Below are 19500 nucleotides of genomic sequence, written 5' to 3'. Positions count from 1 at the left end.
GGTTTATGCTAGTGGAAGTGAGTTCCAACAGGGGAATTGGTTTCGCGCAAGTTTTGGGGCTGTTATGTTGCCGAAATTTGGCCAAAACAAGTGGTATCTAGCTTGATACAGATAAAGGATTCCCAAGACTCTTCTTTGTAATTTACCCTCCTAAAGAATAAAGAAATACCGAAATGGGCGCCAATTTTGGGGCCTACAGGTTGTCGCCGTCTACTCGGAGCATTCTAGCTTCCGAGCCGTGTGTGTATTCAAGTGTTAATTCCCGTCGTAGGTCTCCTTTGCAAAGTGCTCTGTGTGTGTGTCTAAAGTAAAGAATTTCGGGTGAAAGCCAACGCCTACCGCCCCACCACGGGCCGGTTTCAGAATCGGGTGATGAACTTGTCTCCAACTGCGAGCAAACCTCCTCTCCATACCTGGCAACCAATAGATCTCGGATCTATCGTGATGGATTTTCTCGTCATCAAGCTCCTAGTGCGTATTGTCCATCGAAAGGGCACGAGAACATGTGCACCCGGCAGGGAGAGGGAGCATGTCACGAGACTGGCACCACGTGCCAATAGAAAAGAACAGATTGAACAGACTTTTAGCACTTCAATAACAAATGAACTGAAAGAGAGAGAGCACACGCGACACGGAGTGGCATAATTCCACCCTAGAGAGTACTGGCCCAAAACCTTGGCTCCCCTTTCGATATTTCTTTATATTACTTGAACTCAGTACAATGCTGGTACTCGCGCTCTGCACCTTCTCACTGAAGCGTGTCAAAGAATGAGCCCTCTGCACATATTTAAAGGCCCTTGGTCTCAAAAGCTGTTACATGAAAAGTAGTAAACTCAAAAGCATTTGGTCCAAAAGCAGGTGCTCAAAAACTGCCAACGTAAATCACGGAAATCCGTACAGACTACCTTGTTAGCAAGCTAGCACAAAAAGCGGAAATCTGTATAGATTGCCACGTCAGCAAGCCAACGCAAAAAACCAAAATCCGTACTGGCTGCCACATCATCAGTTTTTACGCTTTTCTTTTGTGTGTGTGTGTGTGTGTGTGTGTGTGTGGGTCCAGCTTTATTTTAATGCCTTTATGTCCTCTGGACCCCATCGAACGGGGTCCCAAAAGTTGGTGGAACTTTTACGTCTTTTGTTTTTTAGGGTTTAGGCCCCTTAGTTGGGATCTGAAGGTTGGCTCCGTTCTCCAGTGGCTTGACACGTCAGCAATTTGTGACAGAGCACTAGCTGTAGAAAGAGGGATCGCTGAGGGAAAAATGTATGAGAGAGATTGATAATGGAGAGAGAAAACGCGAGAGAGAGAATGTGGCGCACACACAAAATGCTAGAGAGAGAGTGTGCCCAAATGTTGGATCTCTGCATTGCCCAACATATGCCAAAAGTACATGATAAATGACCTAAAATGCTAATAAATATGTAAACTCATTGAAAGTAACGTGACACACATTTAGTAGCAGAATTGGAGAAGACTCGAGACTCTGACCTCGAGAAACCCTAGGAATGGGGTCCTGCCTCATGCTAGCCTATTGGTAAGCAACATCGTGAAGTGCATCACGGTGAACAGGGACGTCTACCTCAAGTACAACCAAACACAACCACAAAACAACCCTCACTCCCTAAACCACTCCTGGGAGATACAAGAGCCTGGACAAGAATATGAACTCTAACAAGAATGAGAGAGGTAGAGATGTGTAGAGGGGGAGAGAGAATGGGCAACAATGTGAGCACTCGATGATGGCGAGGGAATGGCCGAGGTGAGACTCGATGGGTTGTCGAAGTACCGGACCGCAACGGGTAAACCGAGCCGCTTTCCGGCGACGGAAAGGGCATGAAATCTGAAAACGTTGGCTGGCTGTGCTGAGAACTGCAAGCGTTGGGGCTGGATGCTCTACAGAAACGTTGAGGGAAGATGTGATCTGCTAGCGTTGCTAGCAGATGGTTACCTTTATAGGCAAGGATAAAGGCTTATAAATCTACTAAGGGTGGAAGGGCAAAATGTCCACCAAACCCAAACAAATAAATCATAAAAATGATTTATTAATAAATTAGGTCAGGGGGTTCGAGTTTGGGTGAAACTGTCGCACATCTGTCCACCTGGGAATTGGATCGGTGCGAGGAATGGCTCCTTGGATTCCTCTAACCTAGAACTACATGCTTGTCATGCCGGATGCCCACTGTAATGTAATAACGTCTGTCAAAACGCGTGTACAAACCATTTATGCAAGAGGTTTCAAAACTGGAAAACCTAATCTAATGGACTCGTCTAGACATGCAAGTTTTGCGAACAGGCTCACAAAATTGCCGGTTCTAATCTTCCTCGGGTTCTAGACACTCCTATCTAGGAAGAAGGGGAAAACTGGCTCTGGAAGTCGATGAAGCATGTCCACATCCACATGGCACATAGAGCCATGTGCACGTGACACCTTAGTGCCACATGAGATTATTCAAGCCATGCTAGCTGCTCCCCCCCCTCTCGTGGTTGAGACACTTACTAGATCAGTATCCTTCATGCATAGTTTATGAGGCCTCCCCAGACATAGATATGCTTGGCTAGCCCTTGAGTCATCTTGACAGCTAGTGCTACAGGGGGATACAATATGCTGGTATGGGCAAATGACATCATGGTTTCAGTCACATGGTTTCAGTCACATGGTTTCAACATGGATAGACTGCCTCCGTTCCAGCACTCCCTCCCTATCTCTCACATGGACAAAGATCACTACACTCGCATGTCACAAGACGGGCACCACGTGCCAATAGAAAAGAATAGATTGAACATGCTTTTAGCACTTCAATAACAACAAAAAAATGTAAGTGAGAGAGAGAGCACACGCGACACGGAGTGGCGAAATTCCACCCCAGAGAGTATTGGCCCCAAAACGTTGGCGCCCCTTTCGGTATTTCTTTATATTACTTGAACTTGGTACAAGGCCGGTACTCGCGCTCTGCACCTTCACCCAAAAGAGTGCCAGAGAGTGAGCCCTCTGCACTTACTGAAAGGCCCTTGGCCTTGAAAATCAGTTTACATGAAAAGCTTGAAACTCAAAAGCAACTGGCCCGAAAGCTTGCGCTGAAAATCAATCAGCGTAAATCGCGGAAATCCGTACAGGCTGCCACGTCAGCACAGTCAGCGTGAAACGTGGAAATCCATACAGTCTGTTACCATGTCATCAACTGAATATGCAACTCCTTCTGTGTTTGTGTGGTTCTTGCTCTATTTATTCTCTTTAGGTCACTTGGGTCCCATCGGACGGGGTCCCATAAGTTGGCAGGAACTTCTTTAAAAACAGACCCACTCGGCGAGGATCTATAAGTTGGTGAGAACTTCAACTTCTTCTATTGCTTCCAGGGTTTAGGCCCCTCGTCCACGATCTGCAAGTTGACTCCGTTCTTCAGTGGCTTGATACGTAGCAGTTTGTGACACATACGTCAAGATTTGATTCAGCTAGATACTTGGATACAGCCGACACAGGAGTTGGGCACGAAGATGGCTTTATATAGAGAGCACGTTCTCCAGCTAAGAGAGGATGGATATGTGATCACACTGGCCTATATGGATATTCATTTATCCCATGGGATACGATGTGCTATTGGTCATATTTGCACATCATCACATCAGTTAGAGATTGAGACTGGCAGATTTTGGGGAGTACTAGCAAAGGTCAGGATTTGCCAGTTGTGTCATACAGAGCTACATCACATTTGTCATTGTCCGATATACTATGAGATACGAGGCCACTTTCATTCTCTATTCAGAGAGGGCTTTTGACCGTTGGCTAGAGTCACGAGATATTAGGATCAGAGATGCCTCGGGTTGTTTTTGCGAGAGTTGCGCAGACACAAGGAGAGTCTGTTGAGGAGATCAGGCAGTGGGAGACATTCAGAGAGGGAGATCATTGACTTCTTTAGAGCAGGGACTCTGACAGTCAGATGAGCAAGCTTCACGGCAGACGTGAGAGCCCACCTATACTAGAGGTATATTAGTTGATAGAGCCATTGAGCTCGGGAGAGCTAGATGCCCACGCTTGCGAGGGTAACCACGACATCGACGGAGGCTCCATTAGAGAATCATGACTATTCTAGCACGACATGGGAGACGTCCTATGTAATAGGCTTGGACACTCCAAGCGAGAAATCAAAAGCAACACGTACGGAAACTGCAAATTCATTGAACAGAGAGAGAGAGAGAGAGAGAGAGAGAGAGAGAGAGAGAGAGAGAGAGAGAGAGTCGACACGGCCCGACGTAGTTCTGTGCCCAAAGGTATTGGCAACAAAGTTTGGCACCCCTTTCGGTATTTCTTTATCATTAATCATTGCAAAGTACAACTCTCGAGGGACCTTTGCTCTCAGACTCTATGTCCAGATGCTCTGCAGAGTGAGGCCCCAAGGGCTCTTATAAACAATACAAGGGATGCCCAAAGCAGAGCCCCAAAAGCCATCACATGAAAAGCTTCAAGTCCCAAAAGCATCTGGTCCAAACACTGGCGCCCAAAAGCTGACAGCGCAATTTGCAAGATTTCCTTATGCTGCCACTTTAACAGTCATCGTAAAACGTGGGGGTTGTCCGTACGGCCTGACACGTCAATAGCCTTCTCGCATTTTTTAAGTTTTCTTGCATCCCCCAGGGCCCCATTGGATGGGACACAATAAGTTGTTCCTAAGTTGGAACATCTTATAACTTTGAATCCTGTTAGTTTCCGGGTGGACATGCCACGTCATGATTTTGTGACATCCCCCCTCTTGAAAAAATTGTAATCGCCCTCGATTACTCCTGCAAAATCAGAGATAAGCCATGTTTCTTTATCATCAATCATTGCAAAGTACAACTGTCGAGGGACCTCTCCTGTCAGACTTTGCATCTAGATGCCCTACAGAGTGAGGCCCCAGGGCTCTTATAAACAATACAAGGGATGCCCAAAGCAGAGCCCCAAAAGCAATCACATGAAAAGCTTCAAGTCCCAAAAGCATTTGCTCCAAAAACTGGCGCCCAAAAGCTGCCAGCACGATTTGCGGGATTTTCGTACGCTTCCACGTCAGTAGTCAGCGTAAAATGCAGGGGCTGTCCATATGGCATGACACGTCAGCAGCCTTCTGGCAATTTCCTTTTTAACTTTTCTTGTGTGCCCCAGGGTTCCATCAGACGGGATCCAATAAGTTCCAACTTATAACTTCAAATCTTGTCAGTTTCCGGGTGGACATGCCATCATTTTGTGACATCCAATACGACTATTTACATTGGCGGACATTGACAATGCTCTTCAGCGATCGATGCAGTACTTTCTCAGACAACGCCCGATGCCGGGCATCCTCTGGCATTGAGGACGATGATGAATTTTTTACTTAATTTACATGATGAATCGGGTTGGCAAATTCAGTTGAGGGGTATATAAGGATTGCTAGCCCCCATTGCAATAATCATCTAATTCATCGTTGAGTTTGTTGGTTCAGTGAGGTTCAGTATGGAAAGATTACCCCCCTACCAATACTCTCTTGAGGCTCCATCACTGGCAATCACACGAACGGAGATTAATAAAATCATGCGCGAGGATCTTATATAGTTGGACACTAAGAGGACATGGGTAGACCCCACACAAGAATTAGGCACGAAGATGGCCGACTACAAAGGAAACTTCCTACAGCTATCTGAAGATGGTTTTGTGATTCGCCCGAACTACATGGATACCCACCTGTCTCATGGTTTGAGATGTGCTATTGGTCAGATTCGTACATCCTCACACCAACTGGAAATTGAATTTGGCAGATTTAGGGGAATCCCACCTGAGAGCAGAATTTGCAAGTTATGCGGAATGGAGCCGGAGACAGAATTACACTTCATGCAATACCAAGATCAAAGGTGCTTAGGCCTGTACCTACTGGAACTACATCGGCACACGGATAATCTAATGAGAAGACAAAGAGCACTACAACCTCAGAGGCAGATCACAGATTTCTTCGGATCGAGAGAAGCAGGAATGGAAGGAGAAGCAAGAGGCCAGCAGCGAGCACAAAGGAGTACCCACATTCATACCAAAGGCACCCTCATTGACAGGGCGACTGAGCTTAGGAAATCGAGACGACCACGACCGAGATGCAGAAGCACACTTCACCGGAGGAGACTACAACAAAGGATTAGAAGCATTCTAGCCAGACACCCAAAATGCTCCTAAGAAGCTTATCCAATACTTTGTATTTAGTTTTTCGCATTTATTTTCACACTTTCACACTTTTCAGACATTGTACCAGATTCACCACTTTTGTATCAGTTTGGTCTCATAGGTCACTTTGGCCTTTTGAAGACGTTAATATAACATTTCATTTCATTTCATTTTCTCTCTGTCTCTCTCTCTCTCATGTTTTTCTTCGCTGCAAGCACATTTCTGACAACAGCACACCTTGAAGGTAGTTTAAGGGAAGTTATGGGTTCTAGCTTATACTAATGATCTACCTCAATTAAAGCATCTATGTGCATAAACTAAAGAATATGTGGGTCTTTATAATGATGAAATCTAATAATTGTGTTTTAGTTTTAATGGAGGTTTAGAATTCAACAAAATGAGCTCGTTTGCTGACTAATAAATTTAGAGCATAACTTTAAAGGATGAGCTTGCTTGCTGAGTTTGCTGACTGTACACAACTCGAAAGTTTTTTATTTGCCGAGGCATAGTTTACTATTTGGAACTTATATTATTTTTATCTATACTTGTAGAATCCTGCTATGATCGACGGTCCTAGAGGATTTGTGACAGCTTCATCAGGTCATTCCTTTGTTGTTGGAACAGTGCAACACACAGGTTGGTAAAGTATAAAGTATGTGTGTGTTTTTGCCCAAAAGAAATTGTTTGTCAGGTTACTTGTGAGGTTTAATTATGTTCTTAATCTATTGTGCTCATTGAGAGTGGTGCATCGTGTCTTTGTTGTCGTTCTTTTCATTATCTGTATCCTTGTAATTCTGATTGTTACTGTCATTGATCAATGTGATTTGAGACTTTAACAGTTCACAAAGGAGAATCACAACAGGAGAGAGAACATACACATATTTCTGCTATTGAGGGGGTCTTTATTTAAGGGCTTTAGTACTAAGTGCGCATTATGTAAACAGTAAGAGATGCTACAAGATCATCTGTTGGATAAGCAGATAAGGTATTGTGCTTATTCTGTTAGATAGTGATGGCGGAAGAGTCGCTTTGTGGACTGAGGCTTACTGACCACTCTCCGAGCGGTTTGATAATGCATTGGAAGACACTCCCTTTCCCCACTTTTCAAACTTTATTTTGGGAGATGAATTTCCATCACAGTTTATTATGGGATGCTAGGAGGGGTACCTCCCATTTTAGCATCGGATAGAGAGGTTCTCCATACTAGATACGGTCACTCTGTTTTTGGTTTCACTTCACGATGAGACTTTAAATCTGTTGATGTTTTGGGTCTCACAGTGATTCCCATTTTTGCAGACGTGATATATCTTCCTTTATATCTTGTTTCACAACACAGCTTTTGGGTGTTTAAATTGTCTTTCTTTCTTTTGTACATTTGAAAAACTCTGGCTGTGCACCATTTCAAACTTCCCTAACTACAGGTGCAATTGCAACTGTGGTGCAAGGGAGTTTCTTTTCATGCAAACATCTCAGCCTTAGATGGAGCCTATCCACCCCTCGGAATCATTTTTGAATTTTAAATCATGTCTTAGGAATCAAATGCACAGTAAGGCCAAGTGCTTTTTGGCACTGCATGCTTGCAGGTAGTGGTATATGTGTGGAGCCTGTCCAATCCTTGTACAGTTTGTGTCTCTAATTTTAGGGCTTTGTTTTTTATTTTGGTCGATTTTAAAGGTTTGCTTTTCAGTGCTGCTTGGTTATATTTAGGGCTTTGTTTACTCTCTCTCTCTCTCTCTCTCTCCCCCCCCCCCCCTCCTTGCTGATCCCCCCCCCCCCCCCCCCCCTCTCTCTCTCCCTCCCTCCCTCGAGCTGACAGTCCCCCTCCTCCGCCTGCACATGGGCCCGTCAGAGCGTGGGCTGCTGCCCCATCGTGGGCTGACCTGCCGTCTTAAAGCGGCTGCAACTAGCAGTCCCTACCAGCCCTGTCCTTCTCTCTCTTACCGCATTAATCTCCATGGTGTCCCCGATGGTGATGAAAGCAACATTTATGGTCACCAATAAGCGGTTAGCAAACATGGAGAAGGAGATGATGGAGTACAAGTTGGAGATGGACGAGTGGAAGAAGTAGAAAGGGATCTTTCTTTAATGGAAATTAGCAAAGACAAGCTACGAGCTGAGGAGAAAATGGAGCTTCGGAGTGAAATTGAAGAGCTTAAGGAGCAGATTTCAGCCCTTAAGAAAGAGCTAGCCTAGGCAAGAGCAAGCAGCGGACTTGAGGAAGGAGAACTCCAACCCTCAACGATAGAAGAATTAAAGGTAATCAAAGAACAAATGCAAGCCATTAAGGAAGAGGAGAATCAGCAAGAGGCTAAAACGTCTTCATGGGTGGAGGTGGTCACCAAAACTCAAAAGAAAGTGGATGAGGCAGAGAAGTGGATAGTGGTTGCCAAGAAGGGCAAAGGCAAGGAGGTATCCAGATTCCACCCCCACTCCCACCATCATCAACATGACACTTGAAGAGGAACAACGAAGACGTACAAGGGCTTTATATGTGAGAGTCACCGGCCTCAAAGATCGGGACCAAGTCGACGAAGAAGTGAAGGAGCTCATGGTATTAATGGGGCTAGACAAAGCGACATATGCAAGAGCGTGGAGAGCTGACAAGAAAAGTGGAGGCACGGGGGAAACGCCCACATTTACATATGGTTAGTAGACGGTGTTAGCGTGCAAACGGCAAGAAAAACGAGTGCCTCTATAGCCTTGCACGAATCACACTGTCAGAAGGAAGAACTATTACACCGCCGAAAACACCTGTGATAAACACTTGAAGAGATTGATGAAAAACCCTTCAAGCATGAAACACACTCAAAATTAGGAGAAACCGAGGATATCATGACGAAGCTCGTCTCGAGAAGATGTCCGTAGAGTATCCATAGGCAAAAAGCAGATGAAAGATGAAAGAGTTATGGCCACTTGAAACCGGGGGTGTACTCTTTCTTGCTAAAAAATGAGCTCTTTGGAAGTTGTGCAGGTGTTGCAGCTATTAAAATGGGGGGGGCTTTCTTATCTTTTATCCCCAAAATTTTCTCTCTCTTCTCAGCCAACAAGGCTCTCTTTAGAGGCCTCTTTTAATTGGCTCATTTTTGGCCTTTTTTGGGCATAAAATGAGGTGTCGGTGGCCCTTTGACCAAGGGAATGGGGTCACCATGCAAAAACGTTGTCTTTACATCCATTTGATTCAATTCCAAATCAAGCACTGCAACGAGAGCAAAAAGGACACGTAAAGTTGTAAGCTTTACAACAGGAGAAAAAATTTCTTGAAAATCAATTCCTTCTTTCTGTGCATATCCTTTTGCAACCAATCTTGCCTTGTACTTGGGTTTTTTATCCACAATCTTAATCTTGTATACCCATTTGTTAGGAAGAGCCTTTCTCCCTTTAGGCAATGGCACAAGATCCCAAGTATCATTTGCATACAAGGATTTCATTTCCTCTTGCATTGCAAGCTCCCACTTATGTTTGACTCACATGTCTTAGCCTCTTTATAAGTGAGAGGCTCCCCTTCATCTGTCAGCATAATATAATGCAAAGAGGGATCATATCTACTCACATTCCGCCTTGGACGAGTAAAACGCCTCACCCAATGATCCACATTATCTGGAAATGGGTCTACATCAGGTGGAACAATGATATCATCAACAAAGAGCTGCTGTACATCATTTTCAGCCCGGTTTTCAGCATTGTTATGTGGCTGCACATGCCCTTCAGGAGCCTCATTTTGTTGTCCAACATCATCTGGCTTAAACACCACTGGCTCATCAACATTTTTAGCCATATGTGGTGCATCCCGAGGGTCAAAATTAGGCCTAATAGGTGGCTGTACATGCTGAAATTTGACCTTCTTATAGTCACCATTAGAGGCCGCACAATTGTTTTTAAGCAGCCTTGCCTCATTAAAAACAACATCGCGGCTGCGTACAACCTTTTTGAGCTGAGGTAACCAAATTCTGTAGCCCATTTCACCTTCTTCACAATATCCCATGAAGAGGCCTTTAATGGACTTTGCATCTAGCTTACTCCTCAACTCAGGTCTTACATGCACAAACGCTACGCAACCAAAGACGCGTAAGTCATCATATGAAGCAGGTTTACCGGACCAAACCTCTTTAGAGTTGTCACCTTTCAAAGACATGTGAGGGGATCGATTACATATATGCACTGCAGTTTTTAGAGCTTCTCCCCAAAATCCATGAGGGAGATTAGCTGTGGACATCATGCATCTAACCCTCTCACATAAAGTCCTATTGTATCTTTCAGCCACACCATTAGAAGAGGGGCTGTATGAAACAGTAAGCTCCCTATTAATGCCCAAATTTTCACAAAATTTGTTAAATTCACCACTTTTGAACTCACCCCCATTATCCACACGCAAGCATTTCAGCCTTTTACCTGTTTGGGTGGTCACAAATGCATGAAATTTCTTAAACGTAGCAAAGGCTTCATCCTTAGATTTGAGCAAATGAACCCATATTTTTCTAGAATGATCATCAACGAAAGAGACAAAATAATGTGCACCCCCCATAGATTTAGTGGGCATGCTACAAACATGAGAATGTACAAGATCAAGCACATTAAATTTGCGAGAGACACGGGAGTAATAAGAACTTTTCACTTGCTTGCCATATTGACATTCATTACAAAAAATCAAGCTTTGTGCCTTTAGCATCAAGCTTGTTCAAATTACAAAGCTTAGTAAGGCCTTTTTGGCTCATATGGCCAAGCCTCTTATGCCACAACTCCATATGTGAGTTAATTTCAGCCAAAGCAATAAATTTGCCCAACAAGGCCTTTCCATGCAAGCAGTAAAGTGTCCTTTTCTTTGTACCTTTTACAATCAGCTTTGAGCCTTTTGTCATCTTCCATGATCCTCTCTCAAACAAAATGCTGTAACCATGCATATCCATCTGACCAACAGAAAGCAGACTCTTCTTGATTCCTGGCACATATCTAACATCATGCAAGACAAGCTCATTTGTGCCATCTATAGAAAGATGCATGGTACCAATACCCTCAATGGAACATGCATGATTGTTTCCAAGGTAAACATGGCCATGGCTGCCTGTAACAAAAGTAGAAAAGCACTCCTTGATAGGAGTCACATGAAATGAAGCACCGGAATCAACTATCCAAATCTGGGATAATGCATCATTAACAGTCAATAAAGCATCAATTAGATCACTCTTGGTGATCTGCATATCCTGTGTATGAACATTGAGAGAGGCATCAGACTTATGAGCATTATCAGCTGACAAAGTGGCACATAAGATGTTTAAGATGTCTTCAACATCTGACAACTCCTCAATAACAACACTAGAGACCACATTGGCCTTTTCTTTGTCCTTTGGAATGTCCTGTGCATCTGTCTTGATCTCCTTCTTCTCTTTCTTTTGTCTCCACCGTTCTTCCTTTCCAATTTTGCCTTATAGTACATGCAATCGGGTTTCTTCTTACCTTTCTTGCCACATTAATAGCATGCCACATCACCCTTGTCTTTGCTGGCGTTTCCCCTTTCTCTACTCTTACTCTTACTTCTCTGTGCATAGGTATTCTTCTTCTTTGTCCTGCCTCTAACCATGTTGGCTGAGCCACCTCCTTCTCCACTTGTTTTTCTCCTGATTTCTTCATTCAATATTGAATCCCTAACTCCATCAAAACCCAAGTTGGGATCATTTGACAGTGAGACCACCAATGTTTCCCAAGAATCAGGTAGAGTCATTAGCAAGAAGATAGCTTTGAGCTTATTATCAAAAGGGGGCAAACCTGAGTCCTGTAAAACTGAGATAGAGTGCTTGTAAACAATGACAAATGCTCTGTAGCGCTCTTGGACTCATCTAACTGCATGCCAACAAGTTTCCACATCAAATGCACTGGATTAACTGGGGTTGTATTCTCATACATTGCCTTCAATTTCTCCCACAACTCAAACGCATTGACAAGACCCTTGAGATCTACCAAGATCTTGTCAGAGATGGCCATTTTAATGTAGGTAATGGCCTTCTTGTTCAATGTAAGCCATGCTGCATCTGGCATATCTTTTGGCTTCTCTCCTTCAAGTGCCTTGTCACAATCTTTAAGAAAGAGGATTCCTTGAATCCTATCCTTCCTAAGATCAAAACCTGTTCCCTCAAACCGCTTGATCTCGAAGAGATTCTTAACGTCAGAGGAAGTCGATGCCATAGTTGCACAAACAAGAGTGCTTAAATGCTGAAATTTTTGGGCAAAATGCACCAAAAACAGAATATAACCTCACCGCAATGTGAACAACAGCTCCAAAGTGTCACAGAAGCAATTTGAGCCAAAAGTATGCAAGTTTAGGTAAGAATAGCAATTTCTGAATTTTTTGTGCAGAAAATTCAGCAAGCAAATTTTTGCCCAAAAACAACAAATGTTGTTGTTTTTAACCTCAAAGAGTGTACGTAATGCAAAAACACAACCTTTGGGAGCATGTATGGACAAAAGCCCCAATTTTTAGCATAAAAATGTAGAAAATTGACTCGAAAAGGGCATTTTGCATCCAAAACTTGCTTAATGCTCGGAAATTAGAGCATTTAATACTTTCCCCAATCCAAATACATCAAATGTACATTTGCATAAACCTGTGTAAATCTGTAATTTGCTGTAAAAACCTGTTTTAGAACCTGTTTTTTAGCAAATTTGGTTGATTTAGGGTAGTAGGGACCAAGTACAAGTGTTCCCACAACTTAATACATCATGAGAGAACCTGTACTTTGCTGTAATAACCTGTTTTTGACCTAAAAACAGCTTGTTTTGGGCTGCTTTGGCACTCTAGGTATCCCCGGTGACCCCGGAAGCAAGGGGGTTCGCGATAGAAGTTGAGATTGTCGCAAGAAAACACCTTTTGCTTGCTGTCCAACCACCTGCGCAGGTCCTTGTGAAACCCTAGGGCTCTGATACTAGTTGAAAGCGCGGAGCAGAGGGTACCAATAGGTGCGCGTCGCGATGTAGTGCAGGATTGGGGCAAGAAGCAGGAGACGGAGTGCAGCAGAGAAGAAGCGCTAGGGATCGAAGCAGGGAGAGAGAGAGGGAGCTCATGTTTTTGGGGAAAACTCAATAAGTGAGCTTTGGGTTTTCCCACTTTTATTATAAGTGACTTTAAAAAAATGTGTCCAGGTATGTGAACCTGGACAAAGTATAAAAATGTACAAAACGGGGTTATTTAGGCGTTTAACCCAACAGGCCTCTTCTTCTCGTACAACCCCCTCCGTTCATGCCAAGCCCGCACGCATAGGTATCGACCCAAAGACCCTCATTTTCTCTTCTCTCTCTACCCAATTTAGGTGTCAGTGGATCTTTATCGGGTCCGATTCGTCGCCAAAGGACCCTTGCCACCTCTTGGGACCCAAAGAAGAAGGAAGAGGTGGATGCGGCTGTGGCTGGATTCTCTATCACGACCATATCCTAATTTGTCGTGGCGAGGTATGTTTTATGATTTATTAATCTTCTCAAGCATTTCTTCCGTTATCGTGGTTTCCGCCTTTTTGATACTAACCTGTTTTATGTTTGATCGAAATAGGTCCGAGTATTGGAAAGTCATGGTGCAACGGATAGGAGAGTATGGCACCGGCTATGTACCGCCATCTTCAGAGGCTCTCCAAACCACTTTGCTCGATCGAGAGAAGGCTATCATGGAGCAAGGCACTCAATATTCATCGTCTTTGGGCAAAACATGGCGTTTCCCTCATTGCCGACGGGTGGAGCGATACAAGGAAGAGATCTATCCATGGTCTTGTCGCATACTCGAGTGGAGAGATGTACTTTGTGCACTCTCACGATGCCACCGAGAGTGGCAAGTTCGCCGATGTCCTCTCTGCAGAGTGGACAGCGGCCATAGAATCGATCGGTAAGCAACACGTGGTGGCCTTTGTCACAAATGGGGAGGCATCAAACAGGGCATCAGTAGCTATTATAGAGGGCCACTATCGCATGTGATAGTGTGCTTTGGCATGGCACACTGCTTGAAAAACCTTCTAAAAGACATCGGCAAGCTAGACTGCATCGCTCCAGTCATTGCTGATGCAGTGAAGATTGTTACTTTTATCAACAATCACAACTTGGTTTGGAGTGAGTACCTCAAGAGGTTGGGCGGCAAAGTGCTTCTAAAGTATTCAGACAGCCGCTTTGCATTCAACTTTCTTCTTGTGCGCAAGCTGTCTGAATGTCAAAATGCGGTTCAACAGGTCTTCATCATTGATGAGTTCACCACCTCCCCCTATGCAAAGACAGTTGCAGGGATTTTGTGCAAGGATAAGGCAGAGGATCTTGAGTTCTGGAAGGAGCTTAAGAGTCTAGACGCACAGGTAAAACCGGTGGTTTATTTGCTTCGAGTTTTGGATGGCATGGATCCTTGCATTGGCAAGATTTATGAGGCAATGGAGTGCATGATCGAGCAGCTTGCACAGCTTGAGTCGAAAGTAGAGCGATATGAGGTGATCCATGCTCTTTGCAGCTCGAGGTGGAATTCATATGCCTCTCCTTTACATGGGGCAGCGTACATGGTGGATTCAGAGTTCCAAGGTGCAGGGCAAGAGACAGATAGAGAAGTCATGAACCAATTTACAGAGATCTTAAACAAGATGGTTCTAGACAGAGATGGGCGACGCATTGTTAGAGATCAGTTGAGACAGTACAGAGGGATGCGGGGGTCATTTGGCAGTCCAGATGCTCGGATTGATCGCAAGAATATAGGTTTAATGCTATGGTGGGAGGACTATGGCTGTGATGGCCCTGAGCTTCAGAGATTGGCGGTCCGTATTCTCAGCCAGTCAGTTAGTACCTCATGCTTGGAGCAATTGTGGAGTACCTTTAGCCACATTGCTTCCAAGAAGAGGAATCGGCTTGGAGTGGAGAAGGCTAATGATCTTGTCTTTGTCAGCGCAAATTTGAAAATGCTTTGCAAGAGTACAGACAAACAGATAGATCCTTTTACACAGTGGGAGATGGAGCAAGAGGCTCCTTAGGTAGGTGGAGATGCACATCCACCAACACCAGGTACTTCATCCGTGGCTGAGATCGAGCCGGGCCTAGAGCTCGATGATGAGGAATGGGAGGATGTGCATGATTTACAGCCGGCTACTACGAATTGGGAGGTCTCTCAGGCTAGTGGCTCTTGAGTCTTGAGGCTCGAGAGTTGCGATTTTAGGACTTCCATTATCTTTACCTTTTTGTATGGCTGCTTAGCATTAAGCGAAAAGTGTTATCTCTGACTTGTACTCTTGCAATTATTTGAGAGCTCTAATCTATAATTACATATGTTATTGACAATTGTGTATGGGCATTATGTTTGTTCAATGTTGTGCATGTACTATGTACTTTGGGCGCCGCACATCCCAATCAAGTCATAATAAGGTTGAATGGTCTTCGAATCGTGTTTTTTGTGGGTATTAGAGTCAAAAGACTCTAGTACTACTTGTATTCAAACACATAATGCTAAAAATAACATTATTTGGGTGTTTTTTACCCTCCCGTTCCGTGCCGTTCCCGTTCCGGATCCCTTCCCCTTCCCCCGTTCCGCAAGGAGGCCCGTCGCCGTTCCCGTTTCGCGTTCTAGGTAACTTTGGGTGATACACCTAATGGGTACTCCCCCTTTAGCCTATATACCTCCGATTCTCCCCTTTTTCCTTCTCATGTGGGATAATTTTCCTACCACATGGCAAACTCCTCCCCAATTCTCCCAACTCCCTTATGCTCAACAAATTTCCAGGTTTTGTCCAGAGCAGGAGAACTTCTCGGACACCTTCCCTAAAGTATAACTTGCTGCTTCGGTCACCGAATGACACACCGTAACACACGGCTTGAAGCCCATCATCTCGACTATTTCTAGAAATCTTGAATTTCAACATTTCTAATTCCAATCATCAAGTTGGCCCAGTTGCCTTTGTCGCATGCACCTGTGATTACTTTCTAAGTTGAGACCGCCCACTTTGGATGCCCATAACTCATATTTTTAGATGTTTTCACACTGTCTTCTTCCATTGATAGCATCTCATCTGTCACAATTGTCATCAAACGTGCCATATATTTTTTCAATCTATAACCATTAACACGATATTTATGTTGTGTACCACTTAAATCTGCCAACTGATATGTGCGATTATGTTGTGTACCCCTTAAATCTGCCAACTGATATATGCGATCATCAAACTTGTTCACAACAGTAAAAGGACCTTCCCACTTGATTTGAAACTTTTTCTGAAAGTTATTGTCCAACTTAATCACTCTTTTCAATTCCTTTATCTTTCACACATTCATTAGTCTTTAGTTGAGCCTTCTTTGACACTTCTTCATAGTAGCTTAAAGCCAAAACTTTGTCCAATTGCAACATTGTAAATCCAACAACCTTTTCTGCCAAGTATTTGTTTGCTCTTCATTCCCAATGACAACAATTTGAGTGCAAGAATCTCCACCTCAATTGGCAACAATGCTTCCTTGCCATAGATCAAGTGGTAAGGAGAAAACCCTGTGCTCGTTTTTGAGAGCATTTCTGTAGGCCCATAATGCACAAGGCAACTCTGAATCCCAAGTTTTCCCATGTGTCTGGTCATCTTTGTCAAGGTCTTCACCAACTCTCCATTGAACCTCTCATTGAGACCATTGCATTGGGGATAATAAGGAGAACTGTACCTGTGCTGTATATTGAGCTTTTCCCATAGGAATTAAACAACTCTCCTCTAAATCCCGGTCCTCTATCAGAAAGCAATTCTAATGGCACACCAAATTTGCAGCATATATGCTCGTATATAAACTTTCTAATTTCTTTACTAGTAATCTGTTTGATAGCTTTGGCTTTTGTCCATCGTGACAAATAATCTATTGCTGTCAAAATGTAAGCATTCCTTTCGCTAGTCATGGATAATGGTCCAATAGCATCAAGACTCCATTTTTCAAACACATCAAAAGCGAGAATTGTTTTTCGTAATTCGAGCTTCAAAATTTTCTTTTCCATCTTCTGGCAAGGCAAATAAGACTTGCACCAATGGTTAACATCCCGCTGAATGCTTGGGCACACATAGCCTTCTTGCAAAATTTTATGCAACATGGTCTTCGTGGCAAAATGGCATCCACAAGATCCCTCAAATTTTCTTCCAAAACCTTGTAGATTTCTTCTTTCCAAGGCACACGATGGAAAACCAAATCACTTTCTTTCATGTAAAGCACATCATCAAGTATATTGTACTTTCTAGCTTTTCTTATAAAAGCATACTTTTTGGAGGATGGTAGACCTTCAGATAAAACACCTGTCAATAGAAAATTCATCTCCTTTGATAACACTTCTCTCCCATGATATAAAGGGGCATTTGCCTTCAACACAAACACACAAGTGATCATTTCTTGGGCAGCATCATGAGCTTCTTCATTTTGAGACCTCTCAATATGCTGCAAACTCCATGCTGCAAACTTTTTGAGCAACGATTTTACCTTGAAGCATAAATTCTTCTGTTTAGGATTCTTATTCTTCCATACTCCCAATACTTGCTTCACGATCGACAAGGCATCTCCTTTGATTTGTAAGCATCTAATTCCTAACTGTTAACAGATGTGCAAACCACCTTCAAGAGCCATGTACTCTGCTTCATTGTTACTTTTTGCATCAAGTTTCAGCCCTTGTTTTCTTACAAGTTTTCCTTTTGCATCATAAATGACAATGCCTCTTGAAGCAACATCATGACTTCTTCGATAAGAGCCATCAAAATATAACAGTGAAGCATCAGATATAGTAAGAGTCTCGACTTTCTTCTTTCGCACCACCTCTTCCTTAACCGAAACAGGAGTATCTCATTAAGTGAGTAAATCTACCAGGGTAGCCCGAGTACTCTCTTCTACTAAAAAGGTGAACTGAAACTCCTACGGTTCAATAACCCATTTCATCAGTGTTTTTGATATATTTGAATTATTGAACAATTCAGGAAGCAATGAATAATTGGTGAGAAAAGTGAACGACTTTTGCAACAAGTAATATCTGAATCGTCTGCAAGCATAAACCATACTGGTCATCAACAATTCAATTTCAGAGAAATCTCTTTTATGAGGAGTCTTAACTTTGCTAGCATAATGAATAGGCTTCATATACTCAAATTCCTTCCCCTTTTGCAACAACATGGTCCCAATGACATCATCTCCTACTATGGGTTAACATAAAACTCCTTTTCCGAGTCGGGAGCTTGCATAATTGGGTAGTGTACTCAACTTCTTTGACTCTGTCAAAAACGTCGTCACAGTCACGAGACTACTTCAAGGGATCATTCTTAACTTCTTGTTGCAATGGATACGATAGCTGTGATGCCAAAGGTATGAATCGAGATAGACATTTAACCTTCTGTATCAAAGTGGCCAACTGTCTGGTATCTTTTGGAGATGACAGCAACAACAAAGTCTCCACTTTCTCTGGATCTGCTTCAATCCCATTTTTTGAAATCACATGTCCAAGAAGCTTCATCCGTGGCTACGCCAAATGACATTTCTTAGGGTTCAATTGACCCGCATCATACCTTGCAAAAGTCATTTCAAGCTTTTGAACATGCTCCTTCCTTGAATTGTATACACAGAAATCATCTATGAATCCTTTAACAAACTTCCCAAGGAACGGGGTAAGGACTCAATCTACTTTTCTTTCAAAAGCTCAAGGCCCATTTGTCAACCCAAAAGGAAGGCAGCAAAAGCAGAAACAACCCCATGGTGTGATAAAACTAGTCTTTTTTTGGTCTTCAAGAGCAAGGATAAGCTGAAAATATCCGGAATAACCAGTACAGACACTGTATCTTTCAAAGCCAGCTACTGTATCTAAAAGTTGATCAATGAAAGGTAGATGGTAAGGATCGTTCTTGGTCATTGCTTTTAATGGCTTGTAATCAATGCAAACTCTCCAACGCCCATCTTTCTTTGGAATGACCACTACAGGGCTCACCCATTCAACAATATCCACTGGCACAATGAACCTTGCATCCAAAAGTTTATCCACTTTTTCCTTTAAAGCATTCATTTGCTCTTTACCCATCCTTCTTAATTTATGTCGTATTGGCTTTGCCTCTTCAATTAGTTCGATCTTCATAGGATCCCCAAACCTGTCTAACATTGTTATGTGAAGAAAGAATGGGATTGGCTGTCCCAAAGAGAGCATGAAGGTGTGTGAGACTATGTCGACAAATTTTGGGCAGCCCTCCTTAAGGTCACCCCCTTTATGAAAATTTCGATGAAGAGAAGATGCGCAAGTTTGAAGCGGGACTTCAACCAGGATTTCAAAGTATGAAACTCTATCCTAGAAACACTCTTCAAATTATGATGCAGTCCGCTCCTTAAGGTCACCCCCTTATTCTGATCATGTCTA

General features: G+C 43.3%; 1 protein-coding gene across 4 annotated transcripts in view; it reads left to right on the top strand.

The window, feature by feature from the left end:
- The window catches only part of LOC147461233 (uncharacterized), a 139096-nt gene that overhangs the window by 31654 nt on the left and 87942 nt on the right, over positions 1-19500 (top strand). For all 4 annotated transcript variants that reach the window (XM_086508833.1, XM_086508832.1, XM_086508836.1 and 1 more), the window contains exon 2: positions 6710-6794. In XM_086508833.1, the coding sequence (XP_086364959.1) occupies positions 6710-6794 (85 nt within the window). The remainder of the gene's footprint in view (positions 1-6709; positions 6795-19500) is intronic.

This window comes from Adiantum capillus-veneris, chromosome 3, assembly GCF_014529385.1.
Source record: "Adiantum capillus-veneris isolate H3 chromosome 3, ASM1452938v2, whole genome shotgun sequence".
NCBI lineage: Eukaryota > Viridiplantae > Streptophyta > Polypodiopsida > Polypodiales > Pteridaceae > Adiantum > Adiantum capillus-veneris.
This window is presented reverse-complemented; position numbering and strand designations above follow the sequence as displayed.